General features: G+C 42.8%; 1 protein-coding gene across 7 annotated transcripts in view; it reads right to left on the bottom strand.

The window, feature by feature from the left end:
• UNC5D (unc-5 netrin receptor D) overlaps nucleotides 1–22250 on the bottom strand; it is a 682528-nt gene that overhangs the window by 133666 nt on the left and 526612 nt on the right. For all 7 annotated transcript variants that reach the window (XM_060291598.1, XM_060291597.1, XM_030833039.2 and 4 more), the window contains exons 10-11: nucleotides 18148–18525; nucleotides 12971–13055 (exon numbers count right to left, since the gene is read on the bottom strand). In XM_060291598.1, coding sequence (XP_060147581.1) covers nucleotides 12971–13055; nucleotides 18148–18525 — 463 coding nt within the window. The remainder of the gene's footprint in view (nucleotides 1–12970; nucleotides 13056–18147; nucleotides 18526–22250) is intronic.

The following is a 22250-nucleotide window of genomic DNA, read 5'->3' as shown; positions in this document are numbered from 1 at the left end:
AAAGCTTGCTTAAGGTGGCATAAGCACCCACCCCAGCCTGACTGGTCATTCATCTCCTAATCTAAATACCAGCCCGCCCAGAGTCCATTGTTCGGACCCATAGGATATACCTCTAAAGTACCCATCATAGGCCAGAATGTTATGAGAAACAGAGGCAGACAAAGGAACTGATGCAGGATGTCCTTTGTATCATCACAAGGCTCTTGATTTTACTTGTAATTTAATTTTTTATGGAAGTATGGTTGATGTACGATGTTGTGCTAATTTCTGCTGTACAGCAAAGTGACTCACTTATATATACATTCATTTTCTTTTAATATTCTTTTCCATTATGGTTTATCCCAGGAGACTGCATATAGTTCCCTGGGCTATATAGTAGGACCTTGTTGTTTATCCATTCTAAATGTAATAGTTTGCATCTACTAACCCCAGACTCCCAGTGCATTCCTCCCCGCTAACACTCCCCCTTGACAACCACAAGTCTGTTCTGTATGTCTGTGAGTCTGTTTTGTAGATAGGTTCATTTGTGCCATATTTTAGATTCCACATATAAGTGATATCACATGGTATTTGTCTTTCTGACTTCACTTAGTATGATCGTCTCTAGTTGCATCCATGTCGCTGCAAATGGCATTATTTCATTCTTTTTTATGGCTGAGTAGTATTCCATTGTATATATGTACCACATCTTTATATCTGTCAATAGACATTTAAGTTGTTTCTGTGTCTTGGCTATTGTAAATAGTGCTGCTATGGACATTAGAGTGCATGTATCTTTTCGAATTATACTTTTGTCTAGGTATATGCCTAGGAGTGGGATTGCTGTGTCATATGGTAACTCTATTTTTAGTTTTCTGAGGAACCTCCATACTGTTTTCCATAGTGACTGCACCAACTTACACTCCCACTAACAGTGTAGGAGGGTGCCCTTTTCTCCACACCCTCTCTAGCATTTGTTACATGTAGACTTTTTAATGATGGCCATTCTGACTGGTGTGAGGTGGTACCTCACTGTATTGTTTTTTTTTTTGCTGTACGCGGGCCTCTCACTGTTGTGGCCTCTCCCGTTGTGGAGCACAGGCTCCGGATGCGCAGGCTCAGCGGCCATGGCTCACGGGCCCAGCCGCTCCGCGGCATGTGGGATCTTCTAGGACCAGGGTGCGAACCCGTGAACCCTGCATCGGCAGGCGGACTCTCAACCACTGCGCCACCAGGGAAGCCCCTCACTGTAGTTTTGATTTGCATTTCTTGAATAATTGTGATGTTGAGCATCTTTTCATGTGCCTACTGGCCATCTGTATGTTGTCTTTGGAGAAATATCTATTAAGGTCGTTTTTTGATGGGTTTTTTTTGTTGTTGTTGAGTTGTATGAGCTATTTGTATATTTTGGAGATTAAGCCCTTGTCAGTTGCATCATTTGCAAATATTTTCTCACATTCCACAGGTTGTCTTTTCGTTTGTTTTTTTTTTAGTTAAAAAATTTTTTTTATGCTTTCCTTTGCTCTGCAAAAGCTTGTAAGCTTGATTAGGTACCATTTGTTTATTTTTGTTTTCATTTCTATTGCTTTGGGAGATTGACCTGAGAAAACAGTGGTATGATTTATGTCAGAGAATGTTTTCCTACACTCTCTTCTAGGAGTTTTATGGTGTCATGTCTTGTATTTAAGCCTTCAAGACAAAGCTCTTGATTATAGAGTGAACACTTAGTATGTTTGCTATCACTGAATTAAACTTTCTGCTGAGTCTAGGCATGTGTTAGTAGTTAAATGGGAATGACTCAGTATCATTGAGTCAGAGCTCAAGCAAATTCCATGGATTTTGTATTTTTGTAATTAGAAAAAAAAGGGTAGACAAAATAATATCAAAATGTAGCATGTAGTTTGCACAGGACTTCTCATATTTAAAGTCACTTTACTGTCCTCACTCAAATCCTGGAATGCAGTTAATAATACACAAAATTTATAGATGATAAAATTGAGGCTTGGAGAAAGAAAGTGACTAGCTCAAAGCCACCCAGGCTGGACGTGGCAAAGGGGATTGGAACTCAAGCCTCCTGGATCCCTGTGTTGTCCTCACTCTGCTATATCATCTCATTTCTGATAATTCTTTATTTCTCACGCAGTGTCAATGACTAGGTCTGTACTACGTTCCTGACAAGTTACGTATGTCATTAGTTTACTTCAGGATTGGCAGAGTCTTATCTAGCTAGGAAGGCAAAGAAAACAAAAGGCAGGCAGGAGATCCCCCTGTGCGTGAGGCGTACGAACATGGTCCATGCCCAGTACTGGCACATTTTGCTGTAAGTAGCATTGTTGTCACATGCTCGGGCCAAATGTGGGATTTCAATTCAGCAGTTGTCTGTTTTCTTGAATATATTACATATTATTTTTGTCTTTATTTATTCTTTAATCAGTTTTCTTCCTATCCCTTTTCTTGTTGAGTCAAAGAGCTGTGTTTATTCCCTGGAAAGAAATCCAGAGCTGCTCCCAGAGCAGCTGTTATCACGAACTCTCAGGTGACATCAGCTGGCAAGTCTCTCTCTACTAATTAATCATCAGTTTCCAAGCCAGAATTCTGGGAATTATCTCCAAGTCCTTCATCTCGCTCACCCCACATTAACACACGCGTACGCACACCAGCAGACCTGGCCGAGTTTCTCCCCAAGTCTATCTCTCAAAGCTCCCCGTTGGGTGAGAGCTCTGTGACCCCCAACTAGGTAGGGTCTACAAGCCCCTTGGCAACCTGAAGAAGATACAGAAGACAGACCTTTATCCTTCCTCCTCCCAATAAAGATTTCTTGGGGTTCATGTCTCTCAGGGGAGATTTGAGGCAGGAGGTAGATGGACCCCAGGCTGAATAGTTTCTCCCTTGTGGACAGAAACTCCATAATAGCAGAAACTCTATAAAAGCAGGATGATGGAGGAGGCTGGGCCCTGCCCAGATAGAAGATAAGAGACCACATATTCCTCATTCTTGAAGTCAAGGAGACCTCCCTGACTACACATACGCAGAAAGGCTCCCTGGAGGTCAAAAAGGGAAGGGGTGCCACCTCATAGTAAGTGATGAAAACTACCCGTAGGCTTCTTCACTAGAATCCATCTTGGCTAAGAGATGTGGACGCACACAGCGGACGACCCTGATCACAACCTGGCAAAGCAAGATGATTGGTCAAAGGAAATCCAGGAGAAATGCCCCATAAAAATGATTCAAACTGCCATGAGGGTTCGTCCCTCTCTCTCCCTCCCTCCCTCCCTCCCTCCCTCCCTCCCTCCCTCCCTCCCTCCCTCCCTGAGTCTGCCTGTGTCTATCCACACGTACTGTACTCTTTCCTCCTAATAAACATTTGCTTCACTTAAAAAAAAAAAATCCCCATTGACAGCAACGTGGGGATTAGAGAAAGGATTTAAAACGTTCGCACCTAGAGACAAGGACACTCAAAAGTAGAGTGACTATAATTTACTGTCCAAATTGAGATACTTTTGAGTGTGAAAAGGAGGGCTATTAATATCTGTGCTAGGCAAAATGAGGCATCTTTTCACTGTGCTCTGAAGGAGACTGGTATGATGAAGACTTGAACGTGGCCAGTGGCAGTGGAGATGAAGCAGAAGACAGTACATCTCAAGTGTAAACATGACCGGCTCTCCCGACTCTTCAGCCTCAGCAATCCCAACCCATAGAGTACATTTCAGTTTCCCCTAGGCGGCAGCAAACAACACTCTACACGGTCAAACCTTTATTTTTTCAGCTGCATTCCTCATCACTCTTCCTTTCGTATCTTGTTCTGATTTGCTTAGTTCCAAAATACGTGATGCTATTTATTTTTTTACTGATTTATTTTTTAATTAATTTATTTCTGGCTGCCTTGGGTGTCAGTTGCTGCATGCGGGATCTTCTGTTGCAGCGCGCAGGGGTCTCTCTCTAGCTGTTGTGTGCGGGGTCCAGAGTGCGTGGGGTCTGTAGTTGTGGCGCACGGGCTTAGTTGCCCTGGGGCATGTGGGATCTTACTTAGTTCCCTGGCCAGGGGATTGAGCCCGCATCCCCTGCATTGGAAGGCGGATTCTTAGGGAACACCAGGAAAGTCCCTATGTGATGTTACTTCTACCTCTGTGCCTTTGCACATTCTGTTCCCTTTGATTGGAATGCCCTTTACTCTCTGTCTGTCAGGTTTTAAGTCAATTGTCACTTCCTCTCTGAAACCTTCCCTGAGCCTTTACCCAGGGTTCATCCCTTCACTCCTGGTTAGTACCTGGGTATCTCTGTCACCACATGTAGCACACTGCAACATCATCATTCATTTAACTGGGTTTGCTTTCGGGGTTTCATCTATTATGGTATGAAGTGGCTCTAGTTTTCCTAGTAGTCACTCTAATAGTTGTGCTACATGGAATTGTCCATGGTAGCAGGGTACCCTGAAGATATTTAATTTTGAGTCCATAACTTTTCAGTAACATCGAATTATTAAAATAGTTTGTTTTTGGGACTGATTTTTGTTCGTTTAAAAACTTTAATCTCACTTCTGATTCAAAATTCCACCCACACCCCCAGTAGCTATGCACATGGACACATCTGTGCCCACACACTCATGCATATTTGCATGAACACAAGGTTCTAGCTACTGGGTCTGAAGCAGAGAACTTGCTCCCTCATGCATTCCCTCTTCCACGAGCTTATCTCTGTGGCATTATGGTAGAGAAAAGGAAAGTATACACCATCTCCTACTTAACTGTGGTGTATTTTCCTTGGATGGCTTAAGTTTCTTAAGATAATCCTTAATGAATTCAGTATAAATAGGTGATGACTCCAAAAGGCCTCACTGACAGAGGGTGCAGGTGACTGGATTGCAAACAGTTACCCCTAGGCATCTGTTGTTCCCTGTGTGTTTCAGGCACACCTGCCAACCAGCCCCCAGCTGGCAGCATGTTTACCTGCTCTCTGAGCCCCTGAAGTGGCCTCTGGCAAACCTGTTTTCCATCTCACTTAACCTCTCTGGCTCCCACTTCCTGGCCCATCTTCTCTACCTCTTGGGGAATTAGAAATTACAGAAGCACTCTTTCCCCCTCTCTCCTGGGCTTTCTCAAAGCTTTTTATTTTTTCCCTCTTCCCTGGAAGCATTGAACAAGTCAACAAACTGATAAGCAATGAGAAAATCAGGTATCCATATCCACTTCCTGCAGATGACCTGAATTTTATGAGTAGTTCTCCTGGGGTTACTCTCTTTGGCTTTGGCGAGCAGAGGGACAGCCATCTTTGATCCCCATACTCTCCAAAATGTGACTTCTCTTTTTCTCTCTTCACGTGCAATTCTTACATCAATAGGGAGGGATAAGGCATGATGTGTAAGTGGGCGGGGGAGTGGTGGTGCCCATTCGGATGAAATGATGCTTCTCTGCAGGTTCCGCAGGGAGGTGGGAAAATTAGACTTGACGTTATTCTGGCGAAATCTCTGAAATTAGAGCGATCTTCCAGACACGATCTTCCTACATATACACAATCTGTCCTCCAACCAGCACCTCCGCCAGCGTAACCTCCTTACCTATAAGGGCTCCTGTTCTTCTTGGTTCACAGTACTGAGTACATTTGGCCCTTGTCACTGACCGAACTGAGCTGGTAACTCTTGCAGTGAGAAGGGGTAGTGTTCTTTTGTTGTTGTGTTTTTGCCTGAGCTGCTGTAGGATGGCTTGAGACGTAACCTAGTGGGTAAGTCCTCCAAGCTGGAGAAGGCAAACAGAGATGCAAATCATCCCAGGGGTTTTGGCCAGGTCTCCTCCCTGCAGTAATGCCCTGATCAGTCACCTGGTGTCAGGGCAGAGCCAAAGGCAGGTGCCCTTATTTTATGCTCAAGAGGTAAGGTTTTGACTGGGACCCCTACATTAATTGCAGTAGCCTGATGGCAGGGGTGTCTTAGCTTCTGTGAAATCAGAGCCCTTGAAGGCTCTGATTCATAAAATATGAACTCAGTTTCATATTTTACTGGGATGGGTGCTTTTAGAATGGCCTCAAATGTCTGCTTTGACATAAAGAGTAGTTTACTAGAAACATTCATTTCATGAAGACCATTTTTACAAGGAGAATGGCCATACATATCTGTTTTCTTTTTAGCCTTCTAGAAATGAGGTCCTCCCAAACAGCCTAAGGACATTTCTCAGTGCTTGTATCCTCTCTCAGGCAGGGTATGTGAGCAAGTGTGTGTTTAGAATTTTGCTTGTGTGTGTGTCATTCTTGCAACCGTGGAGGAAAGGCCACATGAAGCCATTCCATAGACGTAGCTACAGTGCGGTGCTGAATGGTGAGCCTGTTACCAGAGAAGAAATTGTCTACTCCCTTCCATTTCAGGCCTACTTTTTCTGTCTTCCTAGTCTTATATTTGGTCTTATTTCATGCTTTGCTATCAAAGCTATTGTACCATCAAGGCACCACTCCCCCCAAAAGTTAATGTTTCCTACCACCACCATGTCTGCCTTCTCACTCCTCACCCCAAGAAATCCTCACCCCAAGATGTACCCAGTGGGAAGACCATACCATTTGAGAGAAAATAAAAGCACAGGAGAAAAACAGTGGTTGAAATACTCCATCTAGGTTGAGCCCAAATTCCAAATATGTGTCCTTTTGTAAATTCTTCAGTAAGATGACATTTCCAACTCTAGTCTAAGCATTTGGCCAGGAATATCCACAGGACAGTGTAATTGGAAAAAGAAATGAATGTTTGTCTTTGGTTTCATTTTATTGCCTCTCAGAAGAAAACTCCATATAGTAATGTTCTGGTCCATTTCTCTACTCACCAACCATGGGTGGGAAGGGGGGACAAAACGAGAGCTGGGAGTGGGATGATTGTGCTACATCCGTAGCATCTTCTTATTGGGGTGTATGTGGGGGACATCTCTGAAAGGAGACAATTGATTTTTTAATCCTCTTGTTTAAACACCTTAATTTAAAAAAAAAAAATTTATTGGAGTATAGTTGATTTACAATGTTGTTTCAGGTGTACAGTAAAGTGAAATCAGTTATACATCTATCCACTCTTTTTAAGACTCTTCCCATATAGGTCATTACAGAGTACTGAGAAGAGCTCCCTGTGCTATACAGTAGTTTCTTAATAGTTAATCTATTTTATATATAGTAGTGTGTACATGTCAATCCCAGTCTCCCAATTTATCCCCCCCTTTCCCCTCTGGGTGACCATAAGTTTGTTTTCTACATCTGTGACTGTTTCTCTTTTGTAGATTAAAAAAACTGGTACAAATGAACTTTTTTTTTAAGATTCCACGTATAAGTGATATCATAAGGTATTTGTCTTTCTCTGTCTGACTTACTTCACTTGGTATGATAATCCATCCATGTTGCTGCAAATGGCATTATTTCACTCTTTTTTATGGCTGAGTAATATTCCATTGTGTATGTATGACATCTTTATCCATTCCTCTGACACTTAGGTTGTTTCCATGTCTTGGATGTTGTACTGCAATGAACACTGGGGTGCATGTATCTTTTCAAATGGTTTTCTCTGAATATATGCCCAGGAGTGGGATTGCTGGATCATAGGGTAGTTCTATTTAACACTCTTTTTTTTTTTTTTTTTTTTTTTGCGGTACGCGGGCCTCTCGCTGTTGTGGCCTCTCCCATTGTGGAGCACAGGCTCCGGACGCGCAGGCTCAGCGGCCACGGCTCACGGGCCCAGCCGCTCCGCGGCATGTGGTGTCTTCCCGGACCGGGGCACGAACCTGCGTCCCCTGCATCGGCAGGCAGACTCTCAACCACTGCGCCACCAGGGAAACCCTAAACACCCTTTTTTAATAAGTTACCAAAACCTGTTTAGAGAAGATGAAAAATCCACATCCCCCCCAAAGCTCCTGAAGAAATATTAGAAAGACCCAAATTCTTTCTTTCAAATTCAAGTTTGGGAAAAGAGGCAGCCTTGTTGAGAGTGATCACTGCTGGTTTCCTGCCTTCCAAAGCCGTCTTCGATACAGGTGGCCACATTTGGCATTGACCGAGCTTCTTAAATACACTTGATCCAGGAGAATCCTAAGGGCCTCTCACCAGCAAATACTTCTGGCAGCTCCAAGTTTATGCCATTGCCTTTGGTGAGGCTACTCTAGCTTCTGTGACATCTCAAAGCATCCTCTATTTTGTGAGTGGAGCAGTGCCTGAAACTTAACCCTTCTGTCTGTCGGTGGCTGGGCCTGGGGTAGAGTTGGAAGGAAGCTGCTTAAGGCAATATTCGGGCATCAGAGTGACTTCAAAGCAGAGAATAAATGCTTGGATTTGATACCTACACCCCAATGTTCATAGCAGCACTATTTACAACATCCAAGCCATGGAAGCAACCCAGTGTCCGTCAATAGACAGATGGATAAAGAAGATGTAGTACATATATACAATGGAATATTCCTCAGCTATAAAAAAGAATGAAATATTACCATTTGTAGCAATATGGATGGACCTAGAGATTATCATCCTGAGTGAAGTCAAAGACAAATATTATATCACTTATATGTGGAATCTAAAATAACGGATTTATTTATGAAACAGACTCACAGACATAGAAAACAAACTTACGGTTACCAAAGGGGAAAGCTAGAGGGAGGGATTAATAGATAAACGACAAGGATTTACTGTATAGCAAAGGGAGCTACATTCAGTATCCTGTAATAACCTATAATGGAAAAGAATCTGAAAAAATATACGTATAACTGAATCACTTTGCTGTACACCTGAAACTAACATTTTAAGTCAACTATACCTCACTTAAAAATAAAAAAGCCTGGATTTACCTACTGTTGTATACCCCCTTCCTACCTTACACTGTATAAATACTGGAAAATGTATCCTGGAGCTGGAAATCACTGAGTTAATAACCCTTATACCTTTCTTTGTCTGGTGAATTTCTACTGATCTTTTAGCCACCTTCCTTCCCTACTATGCCTCTCTGAATCTATCCTTAGAACAGATTAAGGGCCTCCTCTATTTTTCCCATTGTTTTCTGTGAAATCCTCTACTGCAGGGTCGTTCCACATTGAAGTATAAAGTTACTGTCTTCGCCAAATCTGGGCCCCATTCTGTATGTTTCACGGTGTATTTCCATTATTGGGCATAAGCCCCATCTCTCATCAAACATGTCTTACTGGACTCAAGAATAATACACTTAATTATTCCTTAAAGTGGGGAGTGTGACATAGTCTAAAAGTACATTATTAGGCAGAAACTTTTGTTTTGGTGCCCAGTCCTGTTACCACCTCGGCAAACCTAACTTTTTTTGGTCTTCATTTTCAAGTCTACAGAATTAGGGTAATTATTATTACTTACCACAGCAGGATGGATGAGAAGATTAAAGGAAATCTTGTAGGTAGAATACTTTATCAAATTTAAATGTATCAATTAGGTGTTCTTATTTTATCTTTCAAATTGTAGTATCACTGTACGTCATGCAATCCTACAACATCCCTATGAGGTAGGTACCTGCTGTTGTTTTTCAGATGAGGACGCAGAGTCAAGGAGCTTCATAAACTTACCTAAGGTCACATGAACAAAACCAGTGAGTCTTAAGTCTGAACCCAGAGCTCAGATGCCTGAGTGCGCACTCTTAGCCCAAGTTTCAGCACTGAGGTGACACCTGTTTCCAGACCTTTTTCTCTCAACTATGATGATGTAATAACAACAGCCAGTTACCTTTGTCCAGTCCTGCCTAATTCTCGGTGCTCTTACAGAGCGATTCCAGGCGATGCCTCTTTACAGCGGCCAAACCTTGGCATGCAACGTCAGAAAGCTGTTTCCCTAAAGTCTCCGACGTCAAGGAGAGGTGGCATCCTTTAGTCCGTGAGCACCGGAATTGGAGTCAGATATCCTGAAGTCAAATCCCAGCTCACCGGTAAGTAACAGGCCCTCGCAAAGCAGCCTCACTTCTTTGAACCTTCATTTTTCAGATCTTTTTTTCTCATCTCAAAAATTGGGACAAAATCCCCTTCTTTTGAACATAACTGGGGAGATTAAATGAGTTAAGCACATGAGAGCACCTTTGCAAGTTATACTGAAACAGAGGTAAGTAATTACTTTTCCAAGGATGCGAAGTCCCCTTCTAGCGAACCATTTAAGGTGTATATATGTACAAAAAGTCAACAGAGTTAGTTCCCTCAGCATTATAACCAACCAAAAGTCCAGACTGCTGGAGGAGGTTAGAAAAGATTCATTAGGATGGTTGTTCAAGTCTGAGAGTGTAGACAAAGCAGGGATATTGAGGGAGGAAAGTGACATCATTCCACTAATGGAAAGTACAGACTTGCCACGTATGCAAGTAGGACGTCCCAAGAGAGACAGAGCACATTCAGTTCAAACAATGAACAACCTCCCTTGAAACTTACCAGAATATTAAATATATCCATCTGAGACTATTTGAATACGGGGGCTTGTTTTGAGTCTGTGGTTAACGCCACACACCCATACCCCCGGAAATCTGGTACAGAGTTTGGATCCTTGATATCCATTATGGTTCCACTAAATCATCACCCTGCTACACCAGGGGTGTGTAACTCAGAAAGGAGCAACAGAAATAAATCATCAACAGCAAAACGGAACAGCCTTTCAACACAGCATAAAGATGGGGTTCAGAGAATCCCGCTGTGATTCTGTGTGTGTGGAGGTGATGGAGCCTTAGAAAACCCAGTTCTCACACCTGTGACCCGAGAGGGAGGGAACTCAGATGGCTCTAGAGGAAAAGGTGAAAGAGCAGTGCCGTACCAGCTCCACGAACTTTGAGGAAATGTGCCTTAATCTGGACACAAGTTCAGAATAACAGAGAGCATGAGATGAACGTGGGTTTACAAGTGGCCTTACAAAGAAAAGTTGACACTGAAGAGCTATAGCAGTTGTCTTCTTCTGATTCATCACAGGACTAAAAGCAGAACTCGGATGCAAGCAGCCTCCTGGCAAGGATGGAAAAACAAATGTACCTGAGCTTTAGAAAAAGTAACTAAAAGGCATTTACTATTTTTAGTGTTTTTGTAAGTATGCAGTTTGGAGCTCCTCCAAAAGGAGTGAGACTAGCCGAGGAAGCTAAGTGGGCTGTAGTCTAGTGGTGTGAAGTAGGAACATCTGGGACGGTTTCAGCAACATGGAAAAAAATGTGTGCATTCTACAGTTTTATTTCATCCTCTGTTAAACAGAGAACTACACGCTTACTTCATAGATCTGAAGTCTTGGATGAACTCTTCTCGTTTCCATCCACCTTCCTGAACAGCAGCAATGAACCTGCGCCTCAGATACAGATGGATAAACCAAACTGATTAACACGGAACTTACAAAGCTTAGCAGGGGGTGATCCCAGGAGGCCAAAGCCGTCTTTCAGAGTCTTTGAGCTCTGGTGTGTTTTTATGTATTTCTCTTTCTTATTTTTCAACTGCAGGATGTCCCAAGTAATATTTCCCTCATTTTTGAGCCATTTAATGTAAGTCCCTGTACGTTTGATGCCTTTGGACACATTCTAGCTCTGACCTCCTAAAAAGAAAGTTCTAGTAAGAGATGGGGATTGAGGTGAGCTGTGCATTAGGTGCCTTTGAAAATGTGGATGAGCCCTAGGCTGGTTCTTGCATAATGAGGTGAAAGACCCTGAGGCTGGGTTTGAGAGGAAGGAGCTGAACACAGGCTCCGTGGACTCCTTACCTCTAAACCACTAAGGGAACAGGATGCAGCGGGGAGGAGGGTTCGCAGGAGGCCATGATTTTCAGGCAAGGTTGACTGGATTCTGCCTCAAACTTGATTTTTGAAGGTGATGCATTTAAGAGCATATGTGTAATTGACCGTGACCTCAATTTTGGACAGGTACAGTCGCTTAAATAAATCCACCAAAGAGAGAAAAACGAGGTGACTGTCATCCAGAGAACTCCTAGGGCTGCTTAGTTGAGATTCTGAATAAAACCTCTTGCCCTTTTTGCCAAGTGGAGACATTTAAACACCGGCATGTTTTCAGGTGCACAGGTAAAGGACCTAGGTCTACAGACCTGAGGAAATAACATAAGAGCCCGACATAGCACAGCTTATGTGCAAGTCCTCTGAAAGTCTCCCCAGCAACCAACTAGCAGAGCCTTTTCTTCCATTTTTTCTCAAGCACCGTAGAGCAGAAAGTTAAAACCACTGGTTACCAACAAATCCTCTTATGGAGATAGCTATCAAAGTCTGTTCAAACCATCTGTCTCTCTGACTGTTTTTCCTTTCAGTGTTCTTCCTTCATGTGTGTATTTTTTATTTTTATTTTTTGCTAAGAATGACAAGATCTATTCTAAAATAACCAAGATGTTATGACTGAAAATGCCAGAGGTATACAGACCCAGTTTATAAGAGAAATTGCTTTCTCAAGAGGAGTTTGGTTTATCTTGTGTGGAGGCAGGCAGCATTTCTACAAATATTATAGTCGCACTAGGAAGATAACCAACTACTTTCATTAAGAGTATGTGGCAAGATTTGTATTTGTTCATGTAATTGAATTTAATGCTGCTGAAATCTGTCAGACCTGAAAGCTATTGAAGTATAGACTATTTTTTTCTTTGAGGAATATTGCCTAAGAAATTATCTCTCGGCTTTAGGGCAGGTCTTCTGTTGATATTAAAAGGTCACAGGTCAGTTATTCTCTGCATTTTCATAACGTGTGGCACCAAAGGGTACCTCCAGGGATGATATTTTCTTCTTTTGAGAGGAAGGCTCTGTGACCCAGTCAGTCACTGTTTGTGGAGAGACCCTGATTATGCCTTGCCTGTGGACTTACTGTTTCAGTGTCTGCCGTCTAGATGTTGGTGACTTGGGTTAGCTGCCTACAAAATGGACAGCCAACAGTTTTGCAACTACTTTTCCCCTCTATATAGTCAAGTAGCTCACTGTTTCACACACCACCATGTCACATTATCTTAATAACTTCAGATTTTCTGCAGAAGTTCCGTTTCATACTTAAGATCTCATTAATATGCCATCCTTCTCTGTCTCTTACCTGGGTTCACCTTGGTTGATGGACATGTAAATCTCCCAAGAATTCTCCTCCGGGATGGCACTATGTGGTATCAGTAAACTCACCCCTGAAACAGAAAAAGCCAAGAAATCATTTGTAGATTCTCCAATTATCCTGAAGCACCTCAGCTGAACAGCTTACAGCTGCTCTCAAAGAGGGACCACCTCACAGCACTTTATGAAATTCCAATCCTGGCAGACATTGTTTCCTCAAGTGACATAAAGAACTGCATATTAGTCAACTGTGTACTCAAATTAGATTTTTATTTAAAGTCTGACTAATGTAAATTGGTGGAGCTATTGTGGAAAACAATATGGAGGTTCCTCAGAAAACTAAAAATAGAGTTGCCATGTGATCCAGCAATCCCATTCCTGGGCATATATCTGGACAAAACTCTAATTTGAGAAGATATATGCACCCCAGTGTTCACAGCAGCACTATTGACAATAGCCAAGACATAGAAACAACCTAGATGTCCATCGACAGAGGAATGGATAAAGAAGATGTGGTACATATATACAATGGAATATTACTCTGCCATAAAGAAGGAAATAACGCCATTTGCAGCAACATGGATGGACCTAGAGATTATCATACTAAGGAAAGTAAGTCTGACAAACACAAATATATGCTGTAACTTATATATGGAATCTAAAATACAACACAAATGAACCTAGGAAAGAGATTCACAGACAGAGAGAACCAGACTTGAGGTTGGGGAGGGGTGGATTGGGAGTGTGGGGTTAGCAGATGTAAATTATTACATATGGAATGGATAAACAACAAGGCCCTACTGTGTAGCACAGGGAACTATATTCAATCTCCTGTGATATACATATTTATATTCTTTTCCATTATGCTTTATCTGAATCACTTTGCTGTACAGCAGAAGTTAACACAACATTGTAAGTCAACTATACTTCAATAAAGTAAGTTAAAAAAATAGTCTTCCTAGCATTTAAAAAATTCTCTTATAAGATTTGGTGTCCTGAGACCTGGCACTGTCAAACATATCTGAGAATATATGAGTTTATCAGTTAATCAACTCTAAAATTTCAAAAGGTACTTCTCTGTCTCTATCCATTCATTTCCTGAAAAGGTATCTGGGATGATGCGTGAGCCATCTAACATTTTGCTAGAGCCTGGTGTGTAACTGTCTTCTAAATGGTGCATCTTGAAGTCAGTTTAGGGAGGTGACCAATGGAGTACTGCATTTTGTCAAGAAAACTGGAGAAGGAAAAAGCACGGATAAGCTTAGGAACTTATACGTTGTTGTGTAGCCACTATTTGGCCCCATATTTGCGAACAGAAGCTAGAAAAGGGTAAAGGTGACTTAACCATATTCATTCAAGGTCAAATTGAAAAAAACTCAGTAGCCTTACTTCAGTAAAATCATATAATGAAGGGAAGGGGGGCACAGGAGGGCACATCACACTGCATTTGAAAATTCCCCTCTTTCCTCCTGAATGCTGGGAACTAAATATTTCACTTTGGCCAAGAGGGAAGAGTCTAGAGCAGGCAGAGATTCTCTTTAATGTACCTTCTTGTTTATAAAAAGAAATGAAATAGAGACACAGTAAGATCTTTACAAAATAAAATCTCAGGGTAGTCTCCTATCCTTTGAATAATGCAGCAATCACCTTTTCTCCTTTCATTAGAGCTAATGTAATCACCCAGGAAGCTTTCGGGTTGCTGATGATAATTTAAACCTAGAGATGGCAGGCTTTACCGATATCCTTCTATGTGCCTGTTAGCTGCTATAGAACCAAGGAATGCAAGGCTCGGCAGAACAAGTTATTTGTGATTCACATTTATGAACGTTATTCAGTAAGACGCTAGTTACCAGCAGTATCCTTCACTAATACTAAGAATGAGGCCCACTTAAATCTTGCTTACAGCTTTTCAGCGAGGGTATTCATTTATGTCAACAGTAGGAGGACCGTAATTGTCATACTTAGTGGCCTCTGATCAGGCCCCTCCTTTAATGGCCCATTCTTCCTTACGTGTAGTTGCCAAATGAAGTGGTCTCCATTACATCCTTCCCTGCTGGGGAGCGGAAGTTGTAATGCAGGATATTCAGTGTGTGTGGATGTCAACGTGAACACACACACTAGACACTGTGTATTTAGTTGGGCATCGCAGTTTCTCTCTGTTGCCTCTCTTTTAGACTATGATGAAAACAGAGACATTTGGACCCTATTTTTTAGACACAGAATAGCACAGGAGGTTATCATCAAGAAGTAATGCCATCTTAGGCAATTAACCCAGAATAAGAGTTTTGTTGTGCTCCCGTTTCCCATTTTTCTTTTCCTTTTTTTCCCTTGATCTGGGGTATAATTCACATGCTTAAAAATGGACCCATGTTAGGTATACGAATTGATGAGTTTTGGGGCAAATGTATACTCTCATGGAACCACCATCGAGATCAAGATACATTTCCACTGCCTCCGAAAGTTCCCTCATGCCCTTTAGAAGGCAGTTTGATCGCCAGCCCAAATGATCACTTATTTGCCTTCTGACACGTTGATTAGTTTGTCTTTTCTATAGCACAATGCCTGGCAGAGAGTAAGCGCTCAAAAAATAAATCATGACTATATGAACAGGATTCAATATTTTGAGGGGGGGGGTGGGAAAAGCCAGGCTTTGAGACATGCTGTCTGTCTTCTGCAGACCATCAGGGCCTGACAATCAATTCCCAGATCGAGTCAGAATAAATATGCATGTGGACTTTTGAGAAAGGGCTGTTTGTAGAGCAGAGCCTATCACATTCCTTTGAAGTCGGCTTAATTCTTGTGTTTACAATGAAACATTATTCATAATACTCCTAAATTCAACCTGAATGTACGGGATCACTGGAGCTTTAAACAATTTTGCATGATTATCCTTTAAACATACATACTTCCCTCCCCCCATCCAAACATGTAAATTGTATACGGCAACTGCAGATAGTCAAACACAGAGGCAAAGGTCATGGGAGGTTGGTACTGCTTGTGGCAAGTTACACCTTACGAAGAGTGAATGGCTCTGCGAATCTTTATGCCTGTGGTCCCCTAAAGACGTATCTATTTTCAACATGGCATTCACGAGTTCTCTCTGATTAAAGAAAAATATACTTTCCTCCAAACTCCACCTGCTACCCTGACAGCCTTTTATTTGATAGGACAACAGAACCACCTGCGTTTTTTAGTTCATGTTTTGCATAATCGTTCTGAGAGTGTGGGGACCACTGCCAGGCACCCCACGATAATTTGGGATGGATGACATTCCAACAATTTAATTTCTGTGCCTTGCTTCTTTATACTTTAGCTCCCCAGGGCATATTTTACATGTATGTTCTGCAAATAACAGAGCATATGTTTCAATTCCCTACACTTATTTTTCCTCAAACTCATTCCCAGTGAACAGCTTCAGTCTTATCTAGGGCTTCTTGTTCAGAGCTCTGAAAATGCACCTTCACAGAGGAACCGTTTGGGAATCATAGAAGACGCTATCAGAACTCTGAGTTTTCCACCCAAGTGCCTCTCAAGTCAGAAGGGAAACAAGAAAAAAATCTGTTTCATCGCGATTTCATCTCACATTCTTTGATGAACGTTAAACAAACGTGGCCAATAAATGGGTTGATCTTGGCACTTCCTCCATGTGTGTGGAAATGTACACACACAGACACACAAGGATGGGAAGACAGAAGAGTGGGCCAATCTATTCAACCAGTAACTACTGAGAGGCACCTGAGTGCCAAGCACTACGTAAGAAAGTGGAAATCAAAGTATTCAAACTCAACATGCAACTTCATACAGTTCTGATGTGTGTATATATACTCTTCTTTTTGAAAGGGCAGGGTTCGTATCTTTTCCAGAGCCCACACTTGCAATTTACAGATGCTTACAAGAACAGTGCCTGTTAACACGGCCGCCTACTCATGTCCCATCAATCTCCTATCTACCAAATCTCACCAGGCGGAAGGCATCACACACTGACACTCAGACATACTTAGACAACTTTCCTTACCACATCTGAGAACACTGACCGAGGAAGATTTAGAGAACTGGAAGTTTAGAAACAAAATCATCATTGGGGCTGTACTGGAGGGCTATTTGCCTGAAATGAAGTTTTTAAGGAAGCGATTGATATAGGAAAACCAAACAATCATCAGCTTGAAACGAATTGCAGGCGCAAGTCACTAAACTACTTAGATGGTCAGTTAGTGGAATGGTAGCATCAGACTAGTTCTACTACAGAGTTCATTGTATAAGAGAAGATGTTTGATATTTTAGGTGGGTTAGTTCTACCCTACAGAGAAATCTGCCAAGGCCCTGCTGGTCCTGACTCAACGCTAGCCAGTTCTTTAACACTTGCAGATCTGATATATTCCCTTTCCTCTCAGCCAACAGGGATGATTCAGAGCACTCCCTAAATCTCGTTGCTCAGAAATCGGAGGAGAGATGGCTCTCTTCCTCCATCCAGTTAGTTAGGTCTTAGATGGCAACTCTGAAGACTAATCTATAGGTACGGTGTCATTTTCAAAGTGACCTGGGCTGTACACCTTGTCAAAACATCAAGAAGATCTTCCAACCCAAAGGAAGAAAACACTCTTGAGAACGATATGGCCATGGATCTGAAGTTTGAATTCAAAAGAGCAACCCCATAAGGAACCCTCATCACTGCGCAGCATAAAGCAACATTACAGTAAGGCTGACAGACACCGATGGTGTTGATTAGGTCAGTTACTGAGGAAGGTTGAGTGTCACTGCAGTAAATTATCGACTAGAGCGTAAACCATACTTCGCTATAAAAATGGTATTTTTCAGTCATGTCAAAGAATGTTTTCAGTGCTTCCTGATCATGTTCTAGGAAATATATTTCAAGGGGGCTTAAACTCTGGGGACCACCCAAAGCTTTTGAGCCAATATGGCTGTCAACCCTAACAGAGCATCTGATGGAGTGTACGGTCCATGCTGAGATGAAGATGGCAAAATCTAATCTCAGTGCTGGTTCTGGTTCGCCATGTAAATCAAGCCAACTTATGGAGCCACGGTGTCTGTCACTCTGACATGGGAACAGTCAACATCTTATAAATGAAACTTACGGGACATCATTATGTAAATATAACACGTTCAAACAAACGCGAGAAAATACACAAACGCACACTTACCACCCACCTGTATTTGGCATTACTAAGCGTCCTCCTAAATGGCCAAAGACACCAGTGGTCCTCAGTTCTGTCCTTGTAGGAAGTGATGACAGATTTTGGATGTAGGATGTTTTATTTCTGGGATGCACTGTAGTGAAGCTGCGGTTGTTTCCATGGGGAAAAGTCCCGGAATGATTCTTGCCGTGGTACTCAGCTCTCTCAGACACTCCCAGGGAAACCATGAATGAGCTCTGCACTTTGACTTTGATGTCCGACAGAGGGTTAAAGAGTGAGGACTCCGTCATGAGTTCCTTGTCCAGGGGGTCCTGTAGACAGATGGGCCCACTGTATGTTCGGCTTACTGTTAGGTCTGGTTGCATGGAGGAATTCAAGAGCAGGGAGTTACCTGGTTAAAGAAGAATTGATCTGTCACTCAGAAACCGGAAAGCATCGCAGTTAGGACTTTACATCTGCTTCTCCTAACTGCACAGCAAAGGCTCGCCAGCTGCTCCGGTCAAGCCTAGCCCTTCAGACCCACCCTGGGCATCTAAAGCACCTCTAACGGGCTGATCATGAGTGCCCAGAGCCTTGGAATCAGGAGCTCTGGCTTTCACAGTCAGTTCCCTGAATGCCACTGACCAAATGCATCACTTTCCAGAGTTCTTTACATGCTCTCGTCTTTTCAAAACAAGTATTTCTGGCACTCCACCAGGCAGCTCACTCAGGTATGATGGTTTATGGGATTATTTTAACTGGCAAAGAGAAGCTTCCAAAAAATAAAAAAGGAAAAAAAGCTGTTTGGGAAGCCAGTTTGGAGCAAAAGTAACATCTGTTCATTTTAAATGGCAAGAGATGACACAGCATGGTGACGAGGGGCTGCTGTTTATAACCGAGGTGGGGTGGGTGCCGGCACATCTCACGTGGGATTCTGGGTAGTTTCTGGGGCTGAGGGAGGACATGATGTGTCCTCGGAGCAAAAGGGTCAGGGGCTTCTCCAACTGCTCCATGTCTGAGTAGCCAGTTGGCTCTAAGAGTATGTATGTCACTCTGAGAGGCAAAGAGGGTACCACACAGGGATAGGAGACTCAGATTCCACACGGGGAGCATCTTAGAATGGCTTCCTTTCTGACTCAAAACAAATGGAGAAAAATAATCCTTACAAAAACATAAGAAATTGGACCTTCTCATCTATTGGGACTTACCAATATTTTTTTTTTTTGCCAAGTATAAAAAAAGAAATGCTGTGACATTTTCTTGTGATGAAGTAATCTCATTTATTAGTAAATAACAAAATAACCCTCAGTTCCAAACTTCCCACCCATATTAGTCCGTCAATGTGATATCTCAAATTGAAACCCAAACCATATTAAACGCTTTTCCTCTGGGGCTTGACAAAACGGTTTCAAGTATGATATTTTTGAAAATGTTGCAATTGCAGGCCATAGCGTATTAGCCTCTATTGTTTTTCCATTTTCATAATTTGTAACAATGCCAGCAGGAAATCTATAACCCTGACTTCTCCCACCTCCTTGTTCTGATGCTCTAGGAATCCAAAATCATAGAGGAGGAGGTTTAAAATGAGATGAAATGACCTTATAGATCTAAAGGCACCTTGAGGAGGCATTTTTTTCATGTTTGAGGCTCTTGTGCTAAGACACAGACATAATAAGGAGCTGAGGTTTGTAACAGAACTGCACTGAACTCTCCAGGTACCAGCCTTACCCTGGGTTATTGTTTTCCTGGGCAAGAAGCGGGATTGAAGAACCCTCTCACATCTGAAAAGAGTTTGGAGCCAGACACCAGATACCTGAAAAAGCGTATCTCTGAGTCTCATGGCTGTTTTGTCTTACCTTCTGGAGTTGGCTACTTTTTTTTTTTTTTTTTTACACGGTATGCGGGCCTCTCACTGCTGTGGCCTCTCCCGTTGCGGAGCACAGGCTCCGCACGCGCAGGCTCAGCGGCCACAGCTCACGGGCCCAGCCGCTCCGCGGCATGTGGGATCTTCCCGGACCAGGGCACGAACCCGCGTCCCCTGCATCGGCAGGCGGACTCTCAACCACTGCGCCACCAGGGAAGCCCCCTGGCTACTTTTAAGAGTAAAGCCAAGAAGCAAAAAACATTTCCTAGAGTTAGACTCAAGTCTAAAATGCCTGATTATCATAATATATACATATGACAGAGTCCATGGTTGAAGAAAAGTTGGCAGCCAACTTGATTCAAGTTTGATCGGGGACAATCCCCCAGTGACCACAAGTTCTTCTCTGGATGTCCTTCGAGGTCCCTGATCTACTCTACGTATGCCATTCTATTTAAGCCTCACAGTTCACCTTGCTTGGGCTCCATCCATATTTGTTCAAGAAGGGATGTCACTAAGACAACAGAGCAGCAGTGTACGGTGTAGCCTCACCGTGAATATGGGGGAGAGTAGAATTTTAATAAATGGTTTCTGCTTGTATCACTAGTTTTGTGAATTCTTGGTCAAAGAAAATGGTAAAGTAACTTTGGAAAGGTTACATCCTCTCCTAGAAATTCACAGTGCAAGTACATCCTGAGAAGCGTCACCCTAACGAGATGTGTTTCAACTTGTACAAGTCAGCCTTCCCCAAATGTTCAGGTCAGGGACCCACTCCTCTCACATGCTGCCTGGTGCTCTGTGGAACTCACTGGTGTCCTGTACCAAGGTAAGAGGAAACAACTGGCTTCTAGAACGATCCTCACTGCATTTACTGAGTCCCTTCCATAAGCCAAGGGTTTATGACCCATGTTATTCCAGGTGGTTTCATCCTTACAAGAACCCCCTGAGATGATAGATGTTAGTATCCCCCCTTTATAGCTATAAGAATTGAGGCTGAGAGAGAATAATTGGTTAACTAGGTCCTACAGCAATTCTGGATTCAGGTCTATCTGATTTCAAAGCCCCTGAAGTCGTGCACAAAGCTGCCTCTTACACTATCGTAACGAGTCTCTATTTTTCAAGTGTTAGGGTCAGAGACATTGATATCTTATGATTTGATGGAAGTACAGTTCTAGTTTCTTACACACTACAAAGATCAGCTCCTGGGCTTCCCTGGTGGCGCAGTGGTTAAGAATCCGCCTCCCAATGCAGGGGACATGGGTTCGAGCCCTGGTCCGGGAAGATCCCACATGCCGCGGAGCAACTAAGCCCGTGCGCCACAACTACTGAGCGTGCACTCTAGAGCCCGCGAGCCACAACTCAGCCTGCATGCCATAACTACTGAAGCCCGCGTGCCTAGAGCCCGTGCTCTGCAACAAGAGAAGCCACCGCAATGAGAAGCCCGCGCACCACAACGAAGAGTAGCCCCCGCTCACCGCAACGAGAGAAAGCCCACGCGCAGCAGCAAAGACCCAACGCGGCCCAAAATAAAAATAAATAAAATAAATAAATTTTAAAAAAGATCAGTTCTTCACTGGATGTATTTCTAATTAAATCCTATATACTAAGCTCTATAACCACACTGAGGGGATGTGTTCTCATCTGAGGTCAACCAGACTCAGACCCAGACCCGAAGCCGAGGTGCCAGAAGTGAGTGGTGAGCGGTCACGCATCCTGTCTCTCCCGGCCATCTCCCAATTTCTAGTCTGCTTGGGTTCCTGCTTCGCCATCCTGTCCCCACTCCATCACTGCCAAGCAGTGAGACTTCTTGTCGTGTGCTGCAGGTGCTACTGACAAGCCGTAAACAGAGATAAAAGGGACAATATTGACCACGAGGGTCAAGGTAGAAAACTTCATCTATGGAAGCGAGACAATTTCATTTTGTAAAATAAAAGCCATCCGTCTCACCCCCATCTCCCAATCAGGAATAGAGTGGTTCGGATAAGAGAATTAAATGACTCTGCGTTTTAAAAATGAATATTGCTGTAGTTTGACATGATACATTTTCTTGCCCCACAACAGAAGACCGCCTTAACTTGGCAACAGCAGAGTCATTTAGGCTGGGAATTTCCTTTTTTCCCTGCCTAACTGGCCCATCAGAGCTCCTTGAAAATCCTTTTACTTCTTTAAAATAGAAGCCACAAAAATAACTCCACCTAATAAGTGGTGTAATAAATACGTCTGGTATAGTCGTTGGCCCTTAGCCTTGAATAAGCAGTACTTTAGTTAACTAAATA

This window comes from Globicephala melas, chromosome 21, assembly GCF_963455315.2.
Source record: "Globicephala melas chromosome 21, mGloMel1.2, whole genome shotgun sequence".
Taxonomy (NCBI): domain Eukaryota; kingdom Metazoa; phylum Chordata; class Mammalia; order Artiodactyla; family Delphinidae; genus Globicephala; species Globicephala melas.
The sequence above is the reverse complement of the archived record's forward strand: the minus strand, read 5'-3'. Positions and strand labels throughout refer to the sequence as shown.